This window comes from Mytilus californianus, unplaced genomic scaffold, assembly GCF_021869535.1.
Source record: "Mytilus californianus isolate M0D057914Y unplaced genomic scaffold, xbMytCali1.0.p SCAF_9, whole genome shotgun sequence".
In the NCBI taxonomy this organism is placed as follows: Eukaryota; Metazoa; Mollusca; class Bivalvia; order Mytilida; family Mytilidae; genus Mytilus; species Mytilus californianus.
The window spans coordinates 82,873,028-82,895,537 of record NW_026262745.1 but is presented as its reverse complement, the minus strand read 5'-3'; the positions used below and the strand labels follow the sequence as shown (position 1 = coordinate 82,895,537).

General features: G+C 31.9%; 2 protein-coding genes across 3 annotated transcripts in view; one reads left to right on the top strand and one right to left on the bottom strand.

Annotated features, from left to right (window-relative positions):
• LOC127716481 (pleiotropic regulator 1-like) overlaps positions 1 to 22,510 on the bottom strand; it is a 474,697-nt gene that overhangs the window by 257,612 nt on the left and 194,575 nt on the right. The window lies entirely within an intron of this gene.
• Positions 18,727 to 22,510, top strand: part of LOC127716474 (sodium- and chloride-dependent GABA transporter 1-like) — a 28,207-nt gene continuing 24,423 nt past the window's right edge. The window contains exons 1-2 of one of the 2 annotated variants that reach the window (XM_052222696.1): positions 18,727 to 18,838; positions 21,294 to 21,326. In XM_052222696.1, coding sequence (XP_052078656.1) covers positions 18,824 to 18,838; positions 21,294 to 21,326 — 48 coding nt within the window. In that variant the 5' untranslated portion in view covers positions 18,727 to 18,823. The remainder of the gene's footprint in view (positions 18,839 to 21,293; positions 21,327 to 22,510) is intronic. The other variant, XM_052222697.1, reaches the window with a different exon arrangement.

Below are 22,510 nucleotides of genomic sequence, written 5' to 3'. Positions count from 1 at the left end.
TTAAAACCTTTACTAAATTCTTCCATAGATTCACATATTTGATTTGGAAGTTTTGCTGTACCTGTAGAAAACTTATTTCAAACGGAATAGTACATCCTAATTTTTTCTGTGATGTTATTTAACCGGCCCGGAAATTTAGATACGATCCGGGTCAACTTATCAACAAAATGATTCTAAAAGGTTAGCATTCAACACTGTAATTAGATCTTTGAATATTGTTTTATTAGTACAAATATTGATTTTGTTATTAGTAGAATAAAACCATACTAAACATTATTGTTATACACATATGCATATTCACGGTTCTACAATGTTTCGATACCTATATTTTGGCGTTGCACAAGGTAATGTTTATCTCTGACTTTTAATGACGACTTTACACAAAATCCATTGAATAATGGATATGAACTGATTGACATTTTAGTCTTAGATACATGATTTTTGTATTAGTTGTTATTGGCTTTGAACTAGCTTTCAGTAACTGCGAGTACTCTCAGATCTGTACTTTGGGTCGTTTTTGTTGTGAGTGATGTAAAAATTCCGGTCTGTCTTTTTGTTAGATGATTTTTCTGCTTTCAGTGGGAGGATTTGGCGCCAGCCAACATGTTTAACCCCGCCACATTCTGTATGTGTCTGACCCAAGTCAGGAGCCTGTAGTTCAGTGGTTGTCGTTGGTTTATGTCTGTCATATTTGTTTTTCGTGAATTGTTTTGTTAATAATTAGGCCGTTAGTTTCTCACTCGAATGGTTTCGTATTTTTCATGTCGGGGCCTGTAATAGCCGACTATACGGTATGGTTTTTTCTCGAGCTCATTGTTGAAAGCCGTATGGTTGCCCATAATTGCTTACATACACTTCATTTGAAATGTGGTGTGTAGTTGTCTCATTGGCAATCATACCATATCTCCTTATTTAAAGAAGGATAGAGGGTTGCTGCTCACAATGAAGCTATTTAATCAAGAGTTTTTAAACCTTTCAGATTAGTCCTCAACACCGTGTTGTTTTTACAAAGGGACGTAATACCACTTCTAACCGTGTTCTGAAATAAACCACGCCTATTAACCCCATATACAATATAAACAAACCTCACGCGTTTGTTTTAATCAATCATATTCCTAGAAATGTATATGATATTTGTATTTTATTGTATGTCTGTTGGCCTTTTTCTTTTTTGGCCATGGCTTTGTCAGTTTATTTTCGACTTATGAGTTTGAATGACCCTTTTGTATCTTTCGCCTCACTTTTCTATATATGATCTTGACATAATAAGTTCCCTGAAGTCGCAAACAACTTCCACACTTGAAGTTTAAGATCCACTACTGATGCAATATTTTAAACTTATAAAGTAATAGAAACTTATAATGCGTTGTTTTTGTTTTTGTTATTACGAACAAAAGTATTGAACATGTGTTTGTGTGGGATTGTTCGGTGGTTGCTTTTTTTTGGTTGGGAAAGGGAAAGGTGGGTTGAAATGATTATGTCTTTGGAAAGGGAGGTCTTGATTGTTTTTCCTTCTTCAAGGTGTAGACTTGAAAACAAAGAGAAATTCCAATGTTTCCTTCCACGTCCCCTACCCCAATGAAAGAAAATGACCATCATTATAATTTATTTATTTTTAAATCTGTTCATGTCTATACAATCTTGACATAAATTGACCCTACGTTATCAACAACGACATAATGTTAATTGATTTTTGTCGGTTGAGGTGCTTGTGATATATCATTAAAATTGCTGGTGAGCACATCCCTTCTAAGAAAAGGAGGAAAAATGATAAACCAGAGGTACCCTGGTGGAATGAAAATTGCACAAGGGTGGTCAAAAACGTAATAAAGCTCGTAACAAGGCCCGACATACGAGGAGAGGACATGATTACTTATTATACAAAGAAAAGGAAAAGGAATGTAGAAACAAAATTAAATTAACACAGCAACAGTACTGGGAAAACTTCTGCAGTTGCTTAAACAATAATAATAATATAGGCCAAGTCTGGAATACAATTAAGAGAATAATGGGTAAAACAATTATTTCTCTAATCATGCCAACTTTGATTTACAAAAATAATAAATATGAATCTACTAAAGAAAAGGCTAATATATGGCTGAAGCATTTGCCAATGTAAGCAGTACAAGTAACTATTTAGAAGCATTTATATCACATAAAGAACATATTGAGTCTAAAGAAGCTGAAAACTTGAACGAATACTTTTCTAAAAACTCCCAAAGTTATAATGAACCATTTACTCTTAATGAATTACAGGATGGTATAGCTGATACATCAGATACATCTCCTTGTAAAGATAAGGTTACCTATAGTATGTTTAAAAGCTTTAGTGATAAATCATATGGTGTACTTCTTTTATTATATAACAGAATTTAGGTCTTACAAGATCTTCCTCTGGCTTGGAAACATTCTCTAATAATTCCAAGTTTTAAAAAGGGGAAAGATTCAAGTGACCCACATGCATATAGACCAATAGCTTTAACATCTAATTTTGTAAAAATTATGGAAAAGATGATTAATAACAGACTGAAATGGTACCTTGAGAAAAATCATATTTACTCACCTTATCAGAGTGGATTTCGTCAAAATAGAAGTACGATGGAACAAATAATTAGACTTGATAACGATATACAAAAATCATTTCTAAAAAAAGAATATTTAGTTGGAGTATTTATTGACTTCCAGAAAGCCTTTGATATGATATGGAAATTTGGACTTTTAAACAAAATGGTTGAAATTGGGATAAAAGGTAACATGTTCCTAATAAGATTTTCAACTGTTACGTTATCGTTTGCTCCGCCTCCTATTTTTGATTCTTTAAATAATGCTGACTCTTCAGTTCGATTTGGTTCCGTGTAAAAAGCCGTCACAGAAGAGAAACAGTTTTCCTTTCCAAAATATTACTGTGCCTGCTACCGCGCTGAAGTACGTCCATTATTCATTTTTCATTATACAAAATTCAATAGTATTCACTATTCAATGTTTAGTGATGAATAATGTATAATGAAATAGTTTATATTTCAGTATTCAAGTTGAAAAGTGAATAATGTAATAAATCATTTTTTTTACTGTGATAATATATCCCGTATTTCTGAATTCGTCATTGTGGTGTCAATTAACAAATATTCAAATTAATATAAAAAAAATCAAAAAACTTTTGAAATTTTTATCTTTATTTATTTATTTAGTTTCGGAGGATCCCTAACTATTTTTAACATAAATTCCTATTTTTAATGTATGGACGACCTGAATACCAAAACTTAATGGATTTTTGCGATCCTTCCCTCTGATTATAAAAATAACTTGTCAATTGTGTCACAATGCCCATTACAGGGGTTACGGAGGACCTAAATGCCAAAATAGGCGTGAACATTCCATTATTCAAAATAAGCTATTTCTTAATGTACACGCGTATTTCGACATTAAGGTCCTCCGTAACTCCTCTAATATGCATTGCGGAACATATTGACTATATATCTTTTGTTCCTCTATTGATAAGCTTTCGAATGACGTATAAGGTATATCTGTAAATAGATGCTGAAGGGTCGCAGCAGTCCATTCCATTATTCAAAATATCCATTACAATATTCAAAATTGGCTATTTCTTAATATTCTGGCATTTAGGTCCTCCTTAACCCCTCTAATGGGCATTGCGGCGCAATTGAAAAGTTATATCTATAATCAGGGATGAAGCAACGGTCCAGTGAAAATAAAAACAATCCAATGTATAATATTTTAATTTTTATATATGTTTTGGTATTCTGGTCGTCCGTACATTAAACCATGAATTTCTGTTTAAAATAGTTAGGGAAACCCACTAGTTTATCCTCCGAAACTAATTTCTTTTCTTATATTAATTTGAATATTTGTTAAATAACATTAAAATGACGAATTCAGAAATACTGAATATAGTGTCACAGTCAAAAAATAATTTTTCTATTTCATTATTCACTTTTCAACTTGAATAGTGAAATATGAACTATTTCATTATTCATTAAATATTACTAAAGGTTGAATGATGAATAATGAACTATTTCATTATTCATTATTGAATTTTGAATAATGAAAAATTAATAATGGACGTACTTCAGCGCGGTATGCCTGCTAGAGATCGAACCCGGGATCAAAGGCACAGTAATCAGATAAACTTAACTAAATACCAACTGCTAACAGTGGAAGGTTATGAATATGTTTGGTTAAACAAACCACTGCTGCATGTACAATTTCATCATCCCAAAGGTCATTATATCCTGGTTTATAGCTTCTCGATAAAATAACAAACTTGTTTACCGTATCACCTGTACATTATATATTAGTATGATTTCCAATAAGACTCTACATCAAAAATCAAATGAGGTAGAAGTTAATAATTATAGATAATCTTTCGATCTTCAACAATGAGCAAAACCCATACCGCATAGTAAGCTATAAAAGTCACCGAAATGACAAGTGTAAAAACAATTCAATTTAGAAAACTAGCGGCATGTTTTATGAACAAAACAATAAATGATAAACAAATATGATAAGTTTATGTAATGTTTGCTATAGACCTGCCTTTATTCCTCTTGAATCCTTCATCTTGTCCCGTTGAAACTCAGAAAAGAATATATTGGTTTTTATATTTATTTATGACATTCGTGCATTGCATCATTAGTTCCCGGTAATTTTAAATTATGACTGAAATATTCAATAAGTTTTATGTATGTAAATTTAGTAAAACGAAAAAAAGAGAATATTTAAACATATTTATTTCAGATTGTAAATTTTCTATGTTTACATAGGTTTTGGTAGGTGAGGTTTTTTTATAACTGTGTCATTTCGGTGTTATCATCAGCTATGTCGGTTTTTTAGTCGTTAACTGTTGTAAATTGGTTTTCGTGTTCACTTTAAACAAAATAATGAGATGCGGGAAGGCTAGTCGGTTTGTTTGTATTGCTTCAGACGGTTTCAGATTGTTCCAAAGCTTGAGAAATACCAGTGTATTTGCAACAAGAAGTAATATTTCTAGGTGTACTGACATCAGGTACGCTTTCGAGTTTTAAACAGCAATTTGCATTCCTTGTCATAACTTCTCATATATTGTAAAGCAAATAAATTTTGTAAGGTGGCACTCCTTGTTTTACATCCTTTGCCTTGGTTTAGAGCATGTAACATACTGGGTTAAAGAAAGTTTCTACAGGTAGAAGTTGTATAATGGTAAGTTCATTCAAATAATTCATTTGATACCTATTGATACAAAGTGTTACATTAACCCGAATAATCAAGTCCCTTGCCGTAATCGATCCCTCATATTTGTCTTTTGATTTGTACCTGTCATTAAACCTTTCTTGTTTTTATTTAATATGCAATGTGGTTTGCTTGCTAAGTCATATGTTGTGAAGGTTTTTATGGTCCTTTTTGTTGAATACTTCACAGGGGGAACACTTGTTAAGGTGGGACTATGAATGTGCTTTAGGACTTCTATATTGATAAACATGATGGTGACTTCCCTTCTCTCGTATGTTAAGTTCTCCTATGGTTCTTGTAGGTAGAAAGATGTCTGGGCATCTGGGGACTACATGTCGTTGTTGTGGACTGGCTTGGCAGCGAGAGTGGGACTCGCGCCTTCCGACCCTTTTTAATGAAATAAATAAGACAACTCAATTTGCTGGTAGGAACAAGGATAGTTTAATTATTCTTTTCTTTTCTTTTTGATCATAAAATATCACAGTGCATAAATCATACAGATTAACAATAAATAACATTATCAGTTGACAATAACATATGTATTTCTATTTCAAATATTGCTTGAATTACCTTGTAAACTACGTTCAGTCTATTTGTTATACATGAGTGAATAACCTCATGAAACGCAATGACTAAAATGTTATATCTGAATATATATATTTATATTTATATTTATTGAATTATATAGCAATTAATTTCTTTCTTTAAATAAGTTTAAGTAACAGTATATAACTTACCTTTTTAATGAAATAAATAAGACAACTCAATTTGCTGGTAGGAACAAGGATAGTACGGGCAGTAGACTTATATTTGCTTTTATAGTCACTATTGAATACCCGACATTCTTGTTCCCCAGCCGAAATTGAGCTTCTTTTGCAAACGATGGAATTTGCTGCCAAAACATTTATTACTTCATAATATGCAAAATGCATTTATTTGTTTTAGAAAAGCATCCGGATTATTAATTCTTAAATTAGTTACAATAATATTTTAGTTGAATTTCATTTTCTGATCTTTATAATAAAAGATGATTAACATTTGTTAAATTTTAATTATTATTTTGTATATATTAATCTTCGTATCTCAGCTTTTTGATTGGTTATTAAGAACATTCTTGTGTGCCTTAATGTATTACTGAATATTCATGATGATGAAGCTTATCAATACTTCTGTGAATATGGTTATAACCTTGGATGTAATAGCAATTCGCCATACATCTGTCCGGCAACCTATTACGCGTGCTAAATAATTTGTTTAATGAGGTTCTTGACTTTGTACTATTATTGATATTCTTGCATCCCAGATAAAGTTCGTTATTCTTAAGAATCTTGATCTAATTTACTTATGTATTTTCTTCTTATATCAACGAATTATTTGAAATTTATGTTCAATTTTACTTTTCACTATGTTAGTAAACTAGAAATATATTTGTTTGTTTAACTAAGATCTCCTTGATTTTAATTTCTAATTGTTTCGAATAACGTCCTAAATCCTTTCATAACATTACCCCCTTGTTAGGTTTGAAATCTCCTGATTTCAATTTTTTTTATAACATTTTTGTTTTGACACTATTAATATCCTATTTATTTTGTGTAAGGTAATTTTTATCTATTTAAATTTTCTGGCAATAAATGAAACATAAATACATACACATAAATAAAAATATACAATGCATGCACAATCATAATAAATTTTATCAATCAAACGGTACCAATCCTCTTCTGTGGAACTGAAGTCCACCTGCGAAATATTGGAGATCTGTCTCTGGATGTACTCCAACTCGCGACAATGAGTCATATGGAGATCTGTATTTTATGTACTCCAGATGTAAGGGAATTAAAAAAATCACTCTCTCTCTCTCTTAGTCATTTGTACCTCAGTGAATTTAAGTTAATATGTTTGTTATAAAGTTTATACTAATGATTTTATTTTTAGTAATTTTTGACTATTTATTTATAAGATCGGTCTTGATCGTATGAATTCCTCCAGTTTAATATAATGTTTACAATTTTTTTTTTTTTTTTTTTTTTCATTTTTTTTATTTTACTTCATTGATGTTTTTTTTTTATTATTATTATTTTTAATTCGTTTATTTCTCTACTAACCTTTGTGTGCGTTAGAATTGTTATAAAATCTGTTTTAAACAAGTATATATAGGTTATCATTATAATCTGATCTGTTATTGAAGTTAATCCAACTATTTGTCTATATGATAGATTGTTCAGAAATCTCAACCTGTTTCTGAAGGCAAATGTTTAGAATAACGTTTCTTGGTTGCTCTTGCGTGCCAAAAAAAATGTATTGCACTCTTGATTCTTTATCAAAACATATGTTTATATCTCTGACCATCTTACATTACGTACTTATCAACAAAGTACCAACGCATGTTTAATTGTCTGACAAATTATTTTCTATTATAATCTCTGTCATATATTTATATAGTTTGCACTTCACTCTCTAAATTGTATTATGTATTTATCGCTTACTTTTTTTTTAAATATCTTCGTCGACTACGCTTTTAAAATATTTTCTTTTAGTTAAACGACTACAACAAAAACGAAAAGGATATGCTGCAATTGCTACAATGTATAAACATCTTTTATTTAAAGTGATTTAATCATTTTGTCCACTCGAGTAGACTATGAGCATGTGGCCTTGGGCTCTTATTTTTGCTCATTGATTGGGATTTTGTCTCCTTGACATTTTCCTCGTTTCCATTCTCAATTTTATTATTATAATTTTCAATTCCATACTTAATTCTTTTGGCCATTAATTAAGAGCTCGTGCTACTCGGGATCTAGGTTAAATATGTTCTTGCTTTATTATCTAGTCTTGAATTATACTCTTTTATAAGAGACACATTATATTACGTCTCGAGTTATATTTTTCTAAAACAGACCTAATATTGCAAAAGTTAACCTTTTTCATTACCCATTGAAAAGGTCAGAACTGAGAAGTACACTTAACAAACGTAGTAACAACACCCTTGCCATGCCTACAATATAAAAGGATCGAAGTTAGGTACCGTAACTTCAAAATTATAGGCAACATAACGTTTTCGGCAGAAAGTAATTTTGTCACTACGCTGAAAGTCTTCCTCTTAGACAGTTCCACCAACGAATGAGATTGAATGGAATACATGTGCAATGTTTAATATTGTCGTTTCTTCTTAAGACGATTTTGAATCACGGTTGAAATATATATTTGTTTAAGTGCGTCTGAAACATTACCATTTGGTTCCCAAGTGGGGGTAGATCCGTAGGACCATTGTACCAAGTAATGTCATCTACCCGATCCGTAGGACCATTGTACCAAGTAATGTCTTCTACCCGATATTAATTAGGATTTTAATAATTTAGTCACTTCAAACCACGTGTTCTCTGTTGATTTATCGTTGTTACTATTTAGTACCATCAGGTGTATTGTCTGATTTCTTTTGAATTTTGTTATCTCTTTGTTTATTTATACTAGTATCACGTGTCTGTGATTGCTGTACTGATTGATCTGACGCAGCTTTTGAATAGACTGGTGTGTCTGATACATTTTTGTCGTCAGTCTTATCATCAATACGCAGATCCGAATGATTATCAGCCTGTGGTCTGTAATCTCGTGGATCTTTGTACGGTTTTAACCTATTAGCATGAACTAACGGTTTCATCAATTTATGTGACTGCAGTTCACATATTTTGTACGTATCATTTGATACGCACCGTTCTATGTAATAAGGGCCCATCCATTTCGGTTCCAGTTTCTTTTTCTTACCGGACCGAATCTTCATTATTTTTAAATAAACATGATCTCCAACTACAAATTTTGGAATCTTTGACTTTTTATCATAATATATTTTACTTTTTAATTGCGCCTCTTTCATATTCTCTTTAGCCGTTTCATGGATAATTTTGACCTTTTTAATCAGTTCATCTATGAACTGTTTGGGTGCTTTTTCCATTTTTTGTGTGGGGATCAATTGAGTATCGATAGGTAAAGTCATTTCTTTCCCAAATAGGACATAATAAGGCGAATATCCTATGGATTGGGTGACTGGCGTCATTCGAAATGCCATCATTACACTAGGCAACACTTCATCCCACGTGTCCTGTTCATTGGAGCATAACGCTCTCAAGGACTGGGCTATAGTAGAATTTACTCTTTCGCATGATGAGTTGGTTTGTGGGTGATAGGAGCTAGTATAACTTCTAGCTACCTTGAATACTTCACACAGTGAACTCACTATACGCGATAAGAAATTTGCTCCACGGTCACTCGTTAAATATGACGGGCAACCATATCTTGTGAAGATCTCTTTATATAGCACGTCTGCTATATGTTTCGTTTCCTGATTTTTCAGGGGGAAGCACTCCGGCCAGTGACTCAGACTGTCTGTGACCAAGAGGATAACTGAATTCCCAGAACGGGATTTGCATAATCCTTCAAGGATATCGACATGAATACGTTCGAAAACGTTTACCACTGGCATAGGATGTAAGGGCGCTCGCATCTGTGGACTAGATTTTACTTCCTGGCATGTTTTACACGATGTCACGTAATTATAAACTTGTTGATACATGCCAGGCCAATAGTACTTAGCTTTTATAGCTTCATAACTCTTAATAACACCTAGGTGGCAAGAATTATCGTGAAATGCAATTATTATGCTATTTCGTAATTCTTCCGGTACTGCAATTTGTAATAAAACTTCTCCCCTCTTTGTTTTTTTGTTTTGCGCGGGGTTGAAAAACGTGGTATAAAACTTCATTAAGCATATCATACTGCATGCTTTCATAAGGAATATTTTTCTTTTTATCTAAGTTATCAGGTAATGTACCTTCCAATAGGTACGCATAGATGTATTTGAAATATGGACATTGTCTCTGTTTTATCCCTATATTTTTCGCAACGGTGACTATGTATGAAATGTTATTAATAGTTGGTAATGTAGAACCCTGGGAATCTTTATGAATAAGTCTGAATGAATGAGAGTTATCTCAAAAAATTGTCCTGGAGGAATAGGTGCATCGTTTGAAAGGTCTTCAGAATTTTATTTTAGTAAAGATTAGGCAATCAATTTTTTAAGAATATAATTCTATAAATTTTTTTTTATCATATATATTATTTACTTGTCAAACTTCCGATTGTTTCATCCCTTTTTGTCAAACTATTCAATATAATTTTTTTTATATCAGATAAAAATCACGAGAGCAATCAGTTGGTCAGTTACTCGAATTTAGTTTTTAGTTAATATTACACGACAAACTATACTTATGTGTGTAATGCAGTAATGCAAATTTATTGACAAAAATGGTCAAAACTGATCATGAATTTAAAATTTATAAAGAAATTTGGATTAATATAGTTTTTCGTTTGAATGTTGAATTCGGTTTTAGGTGTCACCGTGATATAGACAAAAAAAAAATAAAGATTCAGTTAAACTTTCATCTTTTACCATTGCAATTTGCTATGAAAAAGCAATCACCACAAAGGATACATGTATCTAACAGTAAAGTTATATAAAACATTGTATTTGAATTGCATGACATGTCACATTTTTTTTTTTAATTTCGTTCAGAAATATTCAAATTTGATTTTTGTTTATACAAATAATTTATTTACTTATTTTAATTGTTTTTCTTTTATTCTTTTGAACTGGTGTTTTAGTAGAGAGAGAAATATAGTAAAAGCAACAATCTTACCGTACATGTGAATACAAATATATACGAATTAAATTACTGTCCATAGATAATATTGCAACTTTTGCTAGAAAATATAATATTGTTCGTGCGTGATTTAATAGTCTCTTCTGTTTTATCCTTCGGGTTGTCACACAGTTGTGTATTGGTAACTGATTGTATCTGTCTCTGTAAGAATAGGACGAATCTTCATGGTAAAACATAGTTTCGTTTTGAGATTCAGGCTCACTGAATTGAGGTTTTGTAGTTGCTATCTCTCTAGTGGCGATTGGCTGGTATGATATTGTTCCTAACATCACATAGGTAAATTCTTATGAATTGGTTTATGGTACTGTTTGTCTTCTATTTGTGTACTATCCGTTTACTGAAATATTTTTGTGATAGTTTAAACTCGTAGCAGCAGTTGTTATACTCCTCGTGGTTGATAAATTTCTGTTTCCACCTGTGGTATTGAAAATTTATGCAAGGTCGTTTGCATCGTCTCTTCCTTTGTTTTTATAAAGAAGGTTCGAGTCCTCTACCAGTTGTTGTGAGTTGGTTTTTATGGTCCTTTTTGTTGAATACTTCACAGGGGGAACACTTGTTAAGGTGGGACTATGAATGTGCTTTAGGACTTCTATATTGATAAACATGATGGTGACTTCCCTTCTCTCGTATGTTAAGTTCTCCTATGGTTCTTGTAGGTAGAAAGATGTCTGGGCATCTGGGGACTACATGTCGTTGTTGTGGACTGGCTTGGCAGCGAGAGTGGGACTCGCGCCTTCCGACCCTTTTTAATGAAATAAATAAGACAACTCAATTTGCTGGTAGGAACAAGGATAGTTTAATTATTCTTTTCTTTTCTTTTTGATCATAAAATATCACAGTGCATAAATCATACAGATTAACAATAAATAACATTATCAGTTGACAATAACATATGTATTTCTATTTCAAATATTGCTTGAATTACCTTGTAAACTACGTTCAGTCTATTTGTTATACATGAGTGAATAACCTCATGAAACGCAATGACTAAAATGTTATATCTGAATATATATATTTATATTTATATTTATTGAATTATATAGCAATTAATTTCTTTCTTTAAATAAGTTTAAGTAACAGTATATAACTTACCTTTTTAATGAAATAAATAAGACAACTCAATTTGCTGGTAGGAACAAGGATAGTACGGGCAGTAGACTTATATTTGCTTTTATAGTCACTATTGAATACCCGACATTCTTGTTCCCCAGCCGAAATTGAGCTTCTTTTGCAAACGATGGAATTTGCTGCCAAAACATTTATTACTTCATAATATGCAAAATGCATTTATTTGTTTTAGAAAAGCATCCGGATTATTAATTCTTAAATTAGTTACAATAATATTTTAGTTGAATTTCATTTTCTGATCTTTATAATAAAAGATGATTAACATTTGTTAAATTTTAATTATTATTTTGTATATATTAATCTTCGTATCTCAGCTTTTTGATTGGTTATTAAGAACATTCTTGTGTGCCTTAATGTATTACTGAATATTCATGATGATGAAGCTTATCAACACTTCTGTGAATATGGTTATAACCTTGGATGTAATAGCAATTCGCCATACATCTGTCCGGCAACCTATTACGCGTGCTAAATAATTTGTTTAATGAGGTTCTTGACTTTGTACTATTATTGATATTCTTGCATCCCAGATAAAGTTCGTTATTCTTAAGAATCTTGATCTAATTTACTTATGTATTTTCTTCTTATATCAACGAATTATTTGAAATTTATGTTCAATTTTACTTTTCACTATGTTAGTAAACTAGAAATATATTTGTTTGTTTAACTAAGATCTCCTTGATTTTAATTTCTAATTGTTTCGAATAACGTCCTAAATCCTTTCATAACACATATCTTTTAAGAACATTCTTCTACTCTTGAAATTATTTGTTTATCTTTTCTCTTTGGAAGCCTGCAGTCTGTTTCACAAAAGAACTTACGACTAAGATTAATCGTAAGTCATGAACAATTCAGTATACTTACGACCAATCTTAGTCGTAAGTTTCTTTGTGAAATCGACTCCAGGTTGGTGAAAGCTGTCTAAAGCGTGAAATCTGTCCTGAAAATAGTTAAATTAATTCACAGGTTTTATTGACTAAGATCTTCGTATTTGATATTTACAGCTTGGCGGATTGTATAGACACCTATCTAGTGTTGAAGCCTGTATGTTGCCCTCTATATGTCTTTTTTGTTATTTTTGTCTTTGGTTTGCTGCCTCGTTGACGTTTATCCCATATCTCCTTTTATTCATGAGAACAAAAAACTATCACTATAATTTTTTTATAACGAAACTTGCTGTGACGTTTTACTTACAAGTAAATATTTTGGGTCATTCTTAAATGTTGTTATCATATATTTTATACCTTAGTGTTCCTACTCAAAAGTTGATTTACTTAAACCCTCTAAAAGCGTGTGTTTGTTTGAAATAAAACCTAAGACCTCTTAATTCTTCTCTTGTTATTCTATTCCTGATTATTGAATTCAATTTAAAATTGCCCCACACAACTTTCCATTTTCTTACTCATTGACGTCACGATAGGTGTACTTCTATCCCGAAAATAGTGCTTATAATCTCGTCATTTCGATATAGTGCGCTCATCCGTGGAAAATGATGACGCACTCTCACGGCAAAAGTAAACTAATAATTGCATCATATCTACATGTAAAATCCTTTGCTATGCACCGTATCATACTTATTTTTACCACCGCGGTTCTGGTAGCATTTAATTGGGAGAGGGAGAGGAATTTACCAGATGTGTCACAAAACCAAAGTCCGATATTGCTACACTAAGATATTTTTAACTTGGATCAGACAAGACTGATATGAGTATTCCTGCTAATATATATGCACCGTACCACATATACCCTAAATCTTCTCGATTGGGTCAATACTAAGACGTCCCCTCCCGGGTCATAGTACAAGAGGCATATATATAGGTGCAGAAATTGCCTCTACTGTGCACAGTAAAATAGATATCCAATCCTTCCCGATTATATCAGCATATCATGGCGAGAGGGGTACCCAGTACTTCACATAACCCAACTCACCTATTCAACCATCCGGCCAAACTAAGATATTTTCCACCAGGGCCATAGTTTCAGAGGAGAGGTGGCCATTGTCTCTACTATGCACCGTGCCACTGATACCCAACATTCAGGTATCTGGCTGCATATAGTAAGAAGAAATGTACCAAGTATGTCACATATGTTATTCCAAGTTGACTATTGCCAGCTGTTCATTTTAGGAGATCTACCGTTTAAGCGGGTCAGTGTATCACAAAACTCAAAGATTTAATGTTCTGAATATGCTTGTCATATGTGACTAGATGTTTAACATTCGTCAATCAACCATTTATCTATCGGATACTGTTGACTGTTGAAGAATGTAGTTTAATTGTTTTGACAACCGTGGAACATCTGGTTCATAAAACTGAGAATGGAAATGGTGAATGTGTCAAAGAGACAACAACCCGACCAAAGAGCAGAAAACAGCCGAAGGCCACCAATGGGTCTTCAACACAGCGAGAAAATCCCGCACCCGGAGGCGGGCTTCAGCTGACCCCTAAACAAAATGTGTACTAGTTCAATGAAAATGGACGTCACACTTAACTCTGAAACATATAAATGAACTAAAGTTAAAAAAAAACATACATGACTAACAAAGGCCAGAGGCTCCTGACTTGGGACAGGCGCAAACATGCGGCGGGGTTAAACTTGTTTTGTGAGATCTCAACCCTCCCCCTTTACCTCTAGTCAATGTAGAATAAACAAACACACAGCAATACATGTACGTACAGTAAAACTCAGTTTAAAAGAAGTCCGAGTCCGATGTCAGAATAGGTAACTAAAGAAACTAAGCAAAATGACAATGATACATAAATTAACAAGGGACTACTAGCAGTTACTGACATGCCAGCTCCAGACCTCAATTAAACTGATTGAAAGATTATGTCTTCATCATATGAAAATCAAGCACAATCCCTCCCGTTAGGGGTTTAGTATCATACCATCATAAAATATATGAGAAGAACATAACCCGTATCATGCCAACAACTGGTTTTACAATAAATGTGTTCATTTCCGATGCAAAGACCCTATGGGTGAATCAATATTAATACCAAAATATGCCATCTTTAATGATCTGACAACAGTATCATAACTATATCCCTTCTGAATAAGTCTGTTTAAAGGTTTGGTTAGCTTTTGAGGTGAATGTCGACATTTTTGTGCTTTGTATAGAATATTTCCATCATATAAGTTTCTGAGATAAGCGAACCGTTTAACATTTTGACAGGAAATCATGAGTTTATAAGATACATGAAATTTTATTTATTTTATTTAATTTTGTTCGGGGACTATATTTCCTATCTATTAGGTAAATGATCACCTTTAGTTAGTTTAACAAGACGAGCAATTAGCACTGAAATGCGAATTGAATTGAGTCATCGTTCATTCAAAATCATTCATATGAAACGACAGCCAGGTATTCCTTATAAAATGTCTACTATTATTATCTGTCTTTTAGCACATACTTACAACTTCTCGTCCAATCAAATTGCTTATATTTGCCTTCTAATTTTCATAGTACATACTTTTCCTGTGTACTAAGTAACTACGCATGAATGACCACAAGGGTAAGATTTCATTGTATCGTAATCAAGATATTTAAAACAAAAATTGCCACTGGCTATTTTGAAATAAAATGCTGTGTTCCAAATTAGATTAAATAGTTTGTAATTAGTTTTCACGTTGATTTTTAAATATCCTGCTATCAAAATCTTTGGATCTAAAAATTGCTTTTGACAATTGCAAATTTCATCATTTAAATAAAGGGTAATACATATGGTTCTTTATACCTTGATTAGAGTACAACGATATCTTAAAATTATGATAATGTATCATCCATGCAATTACTTTGTACAGAAAAGTGTGTACTATGAAACCTTGTGCAGGAAAATTAAAGCAACTTGGTGATAAACTTTCTTAAGGAAGGTGATCTATTTCGTCATAAATTGATTGATTTATTGATTATTGGTTGCTTAATGTCCAGTGGCAAATATTTCATTCATGTTCAGGACGATGTCATGAATTGAAAAACTGTGATTATGTCTGAAGATAATGTGCCACCTATATATATATATATATATATATATATATATAAACATATTCTGATAAATCTTTTAGTTTTTACTTTAAAATAATAGAAAAAAACAACACAAAACACAAAACCTATAATCTCTGATCTATTGGTAGTTGCTTTTTAATGCCTATCTGCTAGACTATATCTATGGGGACAAACTATCTCTATGTTTCAAATTTATTATAGCTTTAGTTTTACTGTGAAATTAAAAAATGTTTTCAAAACATGTAAAGCTTCCACTGCAATTTAATTATTGCCTGCTTTTGGTCAATTTATTTTGTCATCTTACCATGTAAGAAGAACATGTATAGTAAAACACCGCTTTATATCGATATACCTACTTATACCAGCAGCTACCATCTTTTCATTCTGGAGTGAAGGGCCTTTTGAAATCACATATTTTACAATAATACAAGTGAGTAGATTTACAAAACTTCGTTAATGGGCTCCTTTTTACAAACACCTGTGATACAAGTAGTCAGCCAAAATAAACTATCAATAGACCAATTAAAAGATTACTCGAGTTGTAAATATGTGCTAAATTGGATAGTCTATGAAAAGGTATATACTATGAAATTAAGAGCTCGGGGCAAGCCCTTTCCATAGACTAACCTAGACATATAATATTAATCGGATAAAAAAGCGATAATTCAATTTGCCTCTTTGATGTTGACGAGTATAAAAAGACTGTCTTTCACACCTTTAATTCCAAAATCGGATTAACTTGTTAATTGTTGAAATCGATAATCGAATTCGGCATTTAAAATATCAAAAAATATATTTAAAATAAATGAATTTACAACTTTAAACAATAGTAATGTTAATATTAAGCACTTTTCCAATTCTTGTAAAAACGTTCCTAATCGTCACTTTTTATGAGTTATATATGTGTATTTGGTCCTCATTTCAATATTCTTTACAATACTCGTTCATTTTCTGGATCAAGAGGATGCAGTTTTGATTGATTTGTATTCCAGCAGTGCATTTTTTTTTCTTACATACACATTTCACCTACTGTAACATCAGGGGCAAGAAAATGGCCTCGGGGGAAAACAAACATATCTGACCCAAAATATAGAAAATGGCGTGAGGCGAGATACATGAGAGATCTAATAACTTGTGGATGGACTGATGAATTTAAAGGCTTCATAGTGTTGCGAAATGATTCGCTAGCATTTTTTTTAGCAATCAAAACTTCCATCGCCAGAGATATCGCAAAATTGCGAAGTGATGAAATCTCTAAGTCGTATTTTATAGCCGACTATACGGTATGGGTTTTTCTCATTGTTGAAGGCCACCAAAAATTGCTAACATTTACTTCATTTGAACTCTGATGGATAGTTTTCTCATTTGCAATCATACCACATCTCCTTATTTGTTTATTGTGGCGAAACTATTAATATGGCAGGTGTAAGTAACTTCTTAACTTTCAGAACTAATTCCAAATAATTTAACAATTAATCAGATTTGTCCCGTTTTAAAGTCAACGACCTTAAACTGGGTAGAGCTCATTTTTTCTTATATTTACACCATTGAAAGGGCAGGGGTCCATGCATCATCTGCTTAAGTCTTGTTGAAATTCATCGTTGCATTTTATGTTTAGTGTATAATGAATATAACCATTTTGGGGTTCCCTAAAAAATGGCCGAAAACATTATATAGAGATTAAAAGATTGACTGGGATATAGAAATATGGTCATCCCCTGGTCTTCTTCCGACAGGCAGTAATACCCTTGCAAAAGTGGAGCGTCCGTTTCGGAATGTACAAATACGCAGCCACGACCGATACCTCGTTAAAGAGAGTGCCACGCCCCTGCACGTTAGAAAACCTTTGTAACAACCGTCTGAGGGGTCTGAAGATAGCCTGTTGCAAGGCAAAATTTCGGTTCCTATCCAACATATCCTTATTCTCAAGTAGCAGCCCAAATTGTCCACCCTTTATTCCGGTTGTATTAATTGTTCATTTGTTCTTGTTCTGAACATGCATGATACATTTGCCACTGGACGTAAATCAAACAGCTATCAATCGATCAATTTGTTCAAGGCCTTAATCAAGTTTGATTACATCTTTCAGATTTTCTCTTGCAAATGACGTGCAGTTTAATTTAACGCATAATTTTTCGTCAAGAAAAGAAATTTAATAGCGTAGATTGCATTGATATTTAAACAGTTGCTGTTATTGGCTGCTTTTTCCTGCGAATGTTTATTTTACAGACAGTGTTTCAAATTGCATGCCTTTTATTCACATTCATAACTTACTGATTATTTCCTTTTGTTCATGAGAAGGGGCTTTTTTCATACACACTCATTATTTCAATGTTGTTAGTTCATAACTTGAATAGTATGTGTGACATTTGTCAACAGTTTCTAATTTTACGCCTTCAACTGAATAGACACACTATTGAAATGATTGCTCAATAAATTTTACTGATAAATAAATATACAAAACAAATGATAAAAATATGTTTCGGTTAAGGTATCAAACAAAGTGTTTCTATCCTGTACGCTCCTTTTAAATAAACGTCACCTCTTTATAAGCCAATACATATATCTTTATTAAGTTGTCACCTTGTTTTTGGACCTGTAAAACCAGGTACAAAGATGAAAACTTTCCGTCAAATCATTGAACCTTATCCAATCACGTGACAACTCTACACATGAAAATTAAACTTTTATGATTGACAAATTTTGAGTGAAACAATAGAAAATAACGGATTTTTGGTAAAGAAAAATCATGGGGAAGGAAGCGGTAAGTTATACAAAGTTTATTGTCTAAATTTATCAGTTTAGTACTTACAGCCAACAAATATCAAATTTATGTAAAAATAATTGTAATTAATTGTAATATAATAAAAGTTAAATTGCAATAAATTTTGTATTCTGAAAAAGATAAAACAAACAAAAGTCCTACAAGATTAAAAGTTATTTTAAATATAAGGAGTTATAATTATAGAAAAAAACTATGTCCAAATACAGATCGATCAATTTTGTTCAATAGAAATAAAAACCGGTTTTAAGTTAAATTTAAAAATGTTTGGTGGTATGGAGTAATCTGAAACAATGTAATATATGGATATAAACTTATTTGGTTCGTCAACAGACATGCATTTTCTATGTTTCTAGTAAGATAAAAACAAACGTTGATTAAAACTATTTGTTTGCGACTTTTGCTGCACAATGGTTACCAAACTTTCCACTCCCCGGGCAGATTATATAGAGCAGAACAGAGTTGATTGAGTGACAAGTGATACATCGTTATTTTTTCCCTTTAACAATTAATTCATCGTCTCATTTCTGCCAAAGAAACAAAAACGAGCTTATGTATTTTGGGTATGAACTTCAACCAACTGGTTGATTATTTTAAAATGAAATGAAAAATGAATCTGTGTTTATCTAGTTTAGGTCATACAACAACAGTCGCTTAGTTTATTATTTAATGATTTTTTAATGGTAATTGACAATTTGGTAGCTACACCATATATCCTTAAGTTTCATAGTTTTACTCAGCTGTATGGAAAACTCTGTAATAAATAAAGGAAATCGTAAAAAAGACTAAATTTTTTTTTTAAGTTTGCCGTTTGTAAATTTGACCATAATTGCCATTCTAAAAAGCAGTTTTCTCTCTCCTGCATATAGTAGTTGAATCGTAGAATACTGACACCTTGTTATGGTTTAAAGAGAGCTATGCAGGTCCTTTACTTATTAACCACAAAGAACACAGTGCAGTTTATAAGGAAAACATAATTACGTAATAAAAATATGAAAACTTTCCTTGAGCTTAGTGACAGTTTGAATAAATAAAATGAACTATTCATAAAATTTGTATTCAAACACATGTTGCTTTGGAGCTCTGATCCATATTGAAATGAATAATAATGTAAAATATATTATAACAGATAAAATGAAATATCATATGAAATTGGAAAGTACCCACGCGTGTACTTAATCCTTTTCGTTATAATAGAATTTCACGACTATTTTGAATGTAAAGAATATAGAAATATTCTGTTCAGGTACATTGTGTCAAACGTATCGCAATACTAAGCAAATATGTATGTATATGTTCCTATAGGGCCGGAAAACTTATAGGCTCTGACTTATTTTGAAATTAGTCAAGTAAAACTACATAAACGAAATGATTGCTAAACAAACCATAAGTCATAAAATATGTTTGTTTTACGTCTAACACCTCAAAAACGTGTAGCAAGAATACGCCCGAGGGATACCGAAAATTCATGAACCGGAAAAGAATAAACAAGTTCAAGATTTAATCTGCATTTCTATTCATTGGTTATTTACAGAATACACAAATCTACGAACGCCTTATTAACAGCCTATAAGGTATCCATAAATATGTGTGAACAACGCCTCAAACTAATGTGACATAGTCATTAAAACCAAATTTGTACTCAAAAGTTTTAAAAGCTTAATGTGTTGTTTGTGATGGAACAGGATTCTAAGCAGTTAAACGAAATCTGCATCTTATTTAAAAAGCGAATTTCACATTTCCGATTCTATACATTGTAATACTTGCCGTTGTATCCGGATTCCAAAACATGATCCTACGTCGTAAGCGAAAAAACGATAAGAGTGAAATTTCGAAAGGTGTAATAAAAATGTGATAACAATGTTACAAATTTACAAATTTGACTGAAGATGAAAAAAAAATATAGTTACTGAACCCTTCAACACTAAAACTGTATGAAGATGTCACCAAAACGGAATGCCCTAGGATCATTAAATATTTACTTGCTTTCAATATTACACTTGTAAATGCCCCTAACAGCTGAAATCATTGACGATAAAGTATTTGAATTTAAATTTGTATTCGTTGTAAATATGTATGTATTATAATTTATTCTCATCTGTTTTCATTACAATAATATGATAATATCTATTGTAAAGACCACGCATTATAATACATAATCAATCTAACATTCTTCATGATTAGATAAGTTTGTGATAGTTTTGATACCATAAACACAGATTTATTTTAATATTTTTAAAATAGCCATAAAGATCTATAGCCAATTGAAAGCGGTCCGGATAACATATTTTTTTTTATAGTTTTCCTCAATGCAGACCACTGTCAATCGTCAAAGCCATATACTATTTTTAATTTTTCCTCAAAGTCTGCCACAAGAGCTCTGTATCTTTCGTTTTGTCATTATAATATAGATATGTTTTTTTATAAAAAAAAATAGGAAGCTGAAAAAAAGATTGATAACAACGAACAGGTGAGAATTGCACAATTAAAGCCGCCTTTTTTAAGGCTCTTTTTTTTTACATTACATCATGTTTTCTTTCACTGTTACATTTTTTGGTGTACATTGTTTACATTTCATAAATCTTATTATTTACTAGTTTCATTTTTAACCAGACAAAGTTCATGCCTCCGCCGTAGGCTTGAATATAGTATGCAGCAACATTTGATTTAGTAAACAGTTTTGTTGAATTACAACTTGAAATGGCTATGTCTGAAAGACATTTGATACTCCCGGGACAATTTGGATTTATTCCATTATGTAGAACAATGTTTTGCTGTTGTTCTATCTCGAGCTTGGCAAAATCTAACAGTAGGTGAAAAAGATGTGAATGTTAATAATACAGAAATATACATAATAAGTTTACTGTCGACATTCAGACGGTAAAAAAAACACGATAGAACGTCTCACTGATCATTTAAACGAGTTTGTAACTATATATATATGTATATGCTTTAATGTATCAATACACAAATCGTCTACATCAAGCCTTATCCAAAAACCGTAAGAATGCGTAACTTATCATAACTTGTAAGAGCTAATTTCTTATGATTTCTTACGACTTACAAAGTTTTTACCGTCACGGAAATAATCTAATCCAGATATCCTATCAAATAGAAATTAATCGTTGTTATCCTGATTAATGGAATGGGGATTTTAGATTATCCGAATCAAATCCAAATACTTATTACATCATTATTCTTCGTAATCCGCGTCTGATCGGAATGAAAACATTAATTCCAATGCCCTGTTTTAGGAAAGTGCATCCTTCTTTGTGAAAAGAATCGATTGCATTAGCTCTTTACGGAGACTGAGAGTGATACAAGACAAAATGTCTACTAAACTTTCCAATTTATTGCAGCGGCAGTCAAAATTTTCCGCCCATCTGCAGAACCTACTTTGTTGTTCTGATGTTTAATTTGGTATTATTCTGTTAAAAGAGGAATGAACTATTTGGCACTGGATGTTATACAAGAAAACCTTCAATTAATTCTTTCTTTATGTTTTCAAATATTGTACCAAGCATGACTTCATTTCCAAAGTCCTCTGGTGTTTAAAACGTCACGAAGGGGACTATCTTTTTTTTATTCTCGGATATCCTCTAAACGAAAAAGTGTTATTTCCGAAAACTATAACATGGTGTAGTCTTGAAAAAT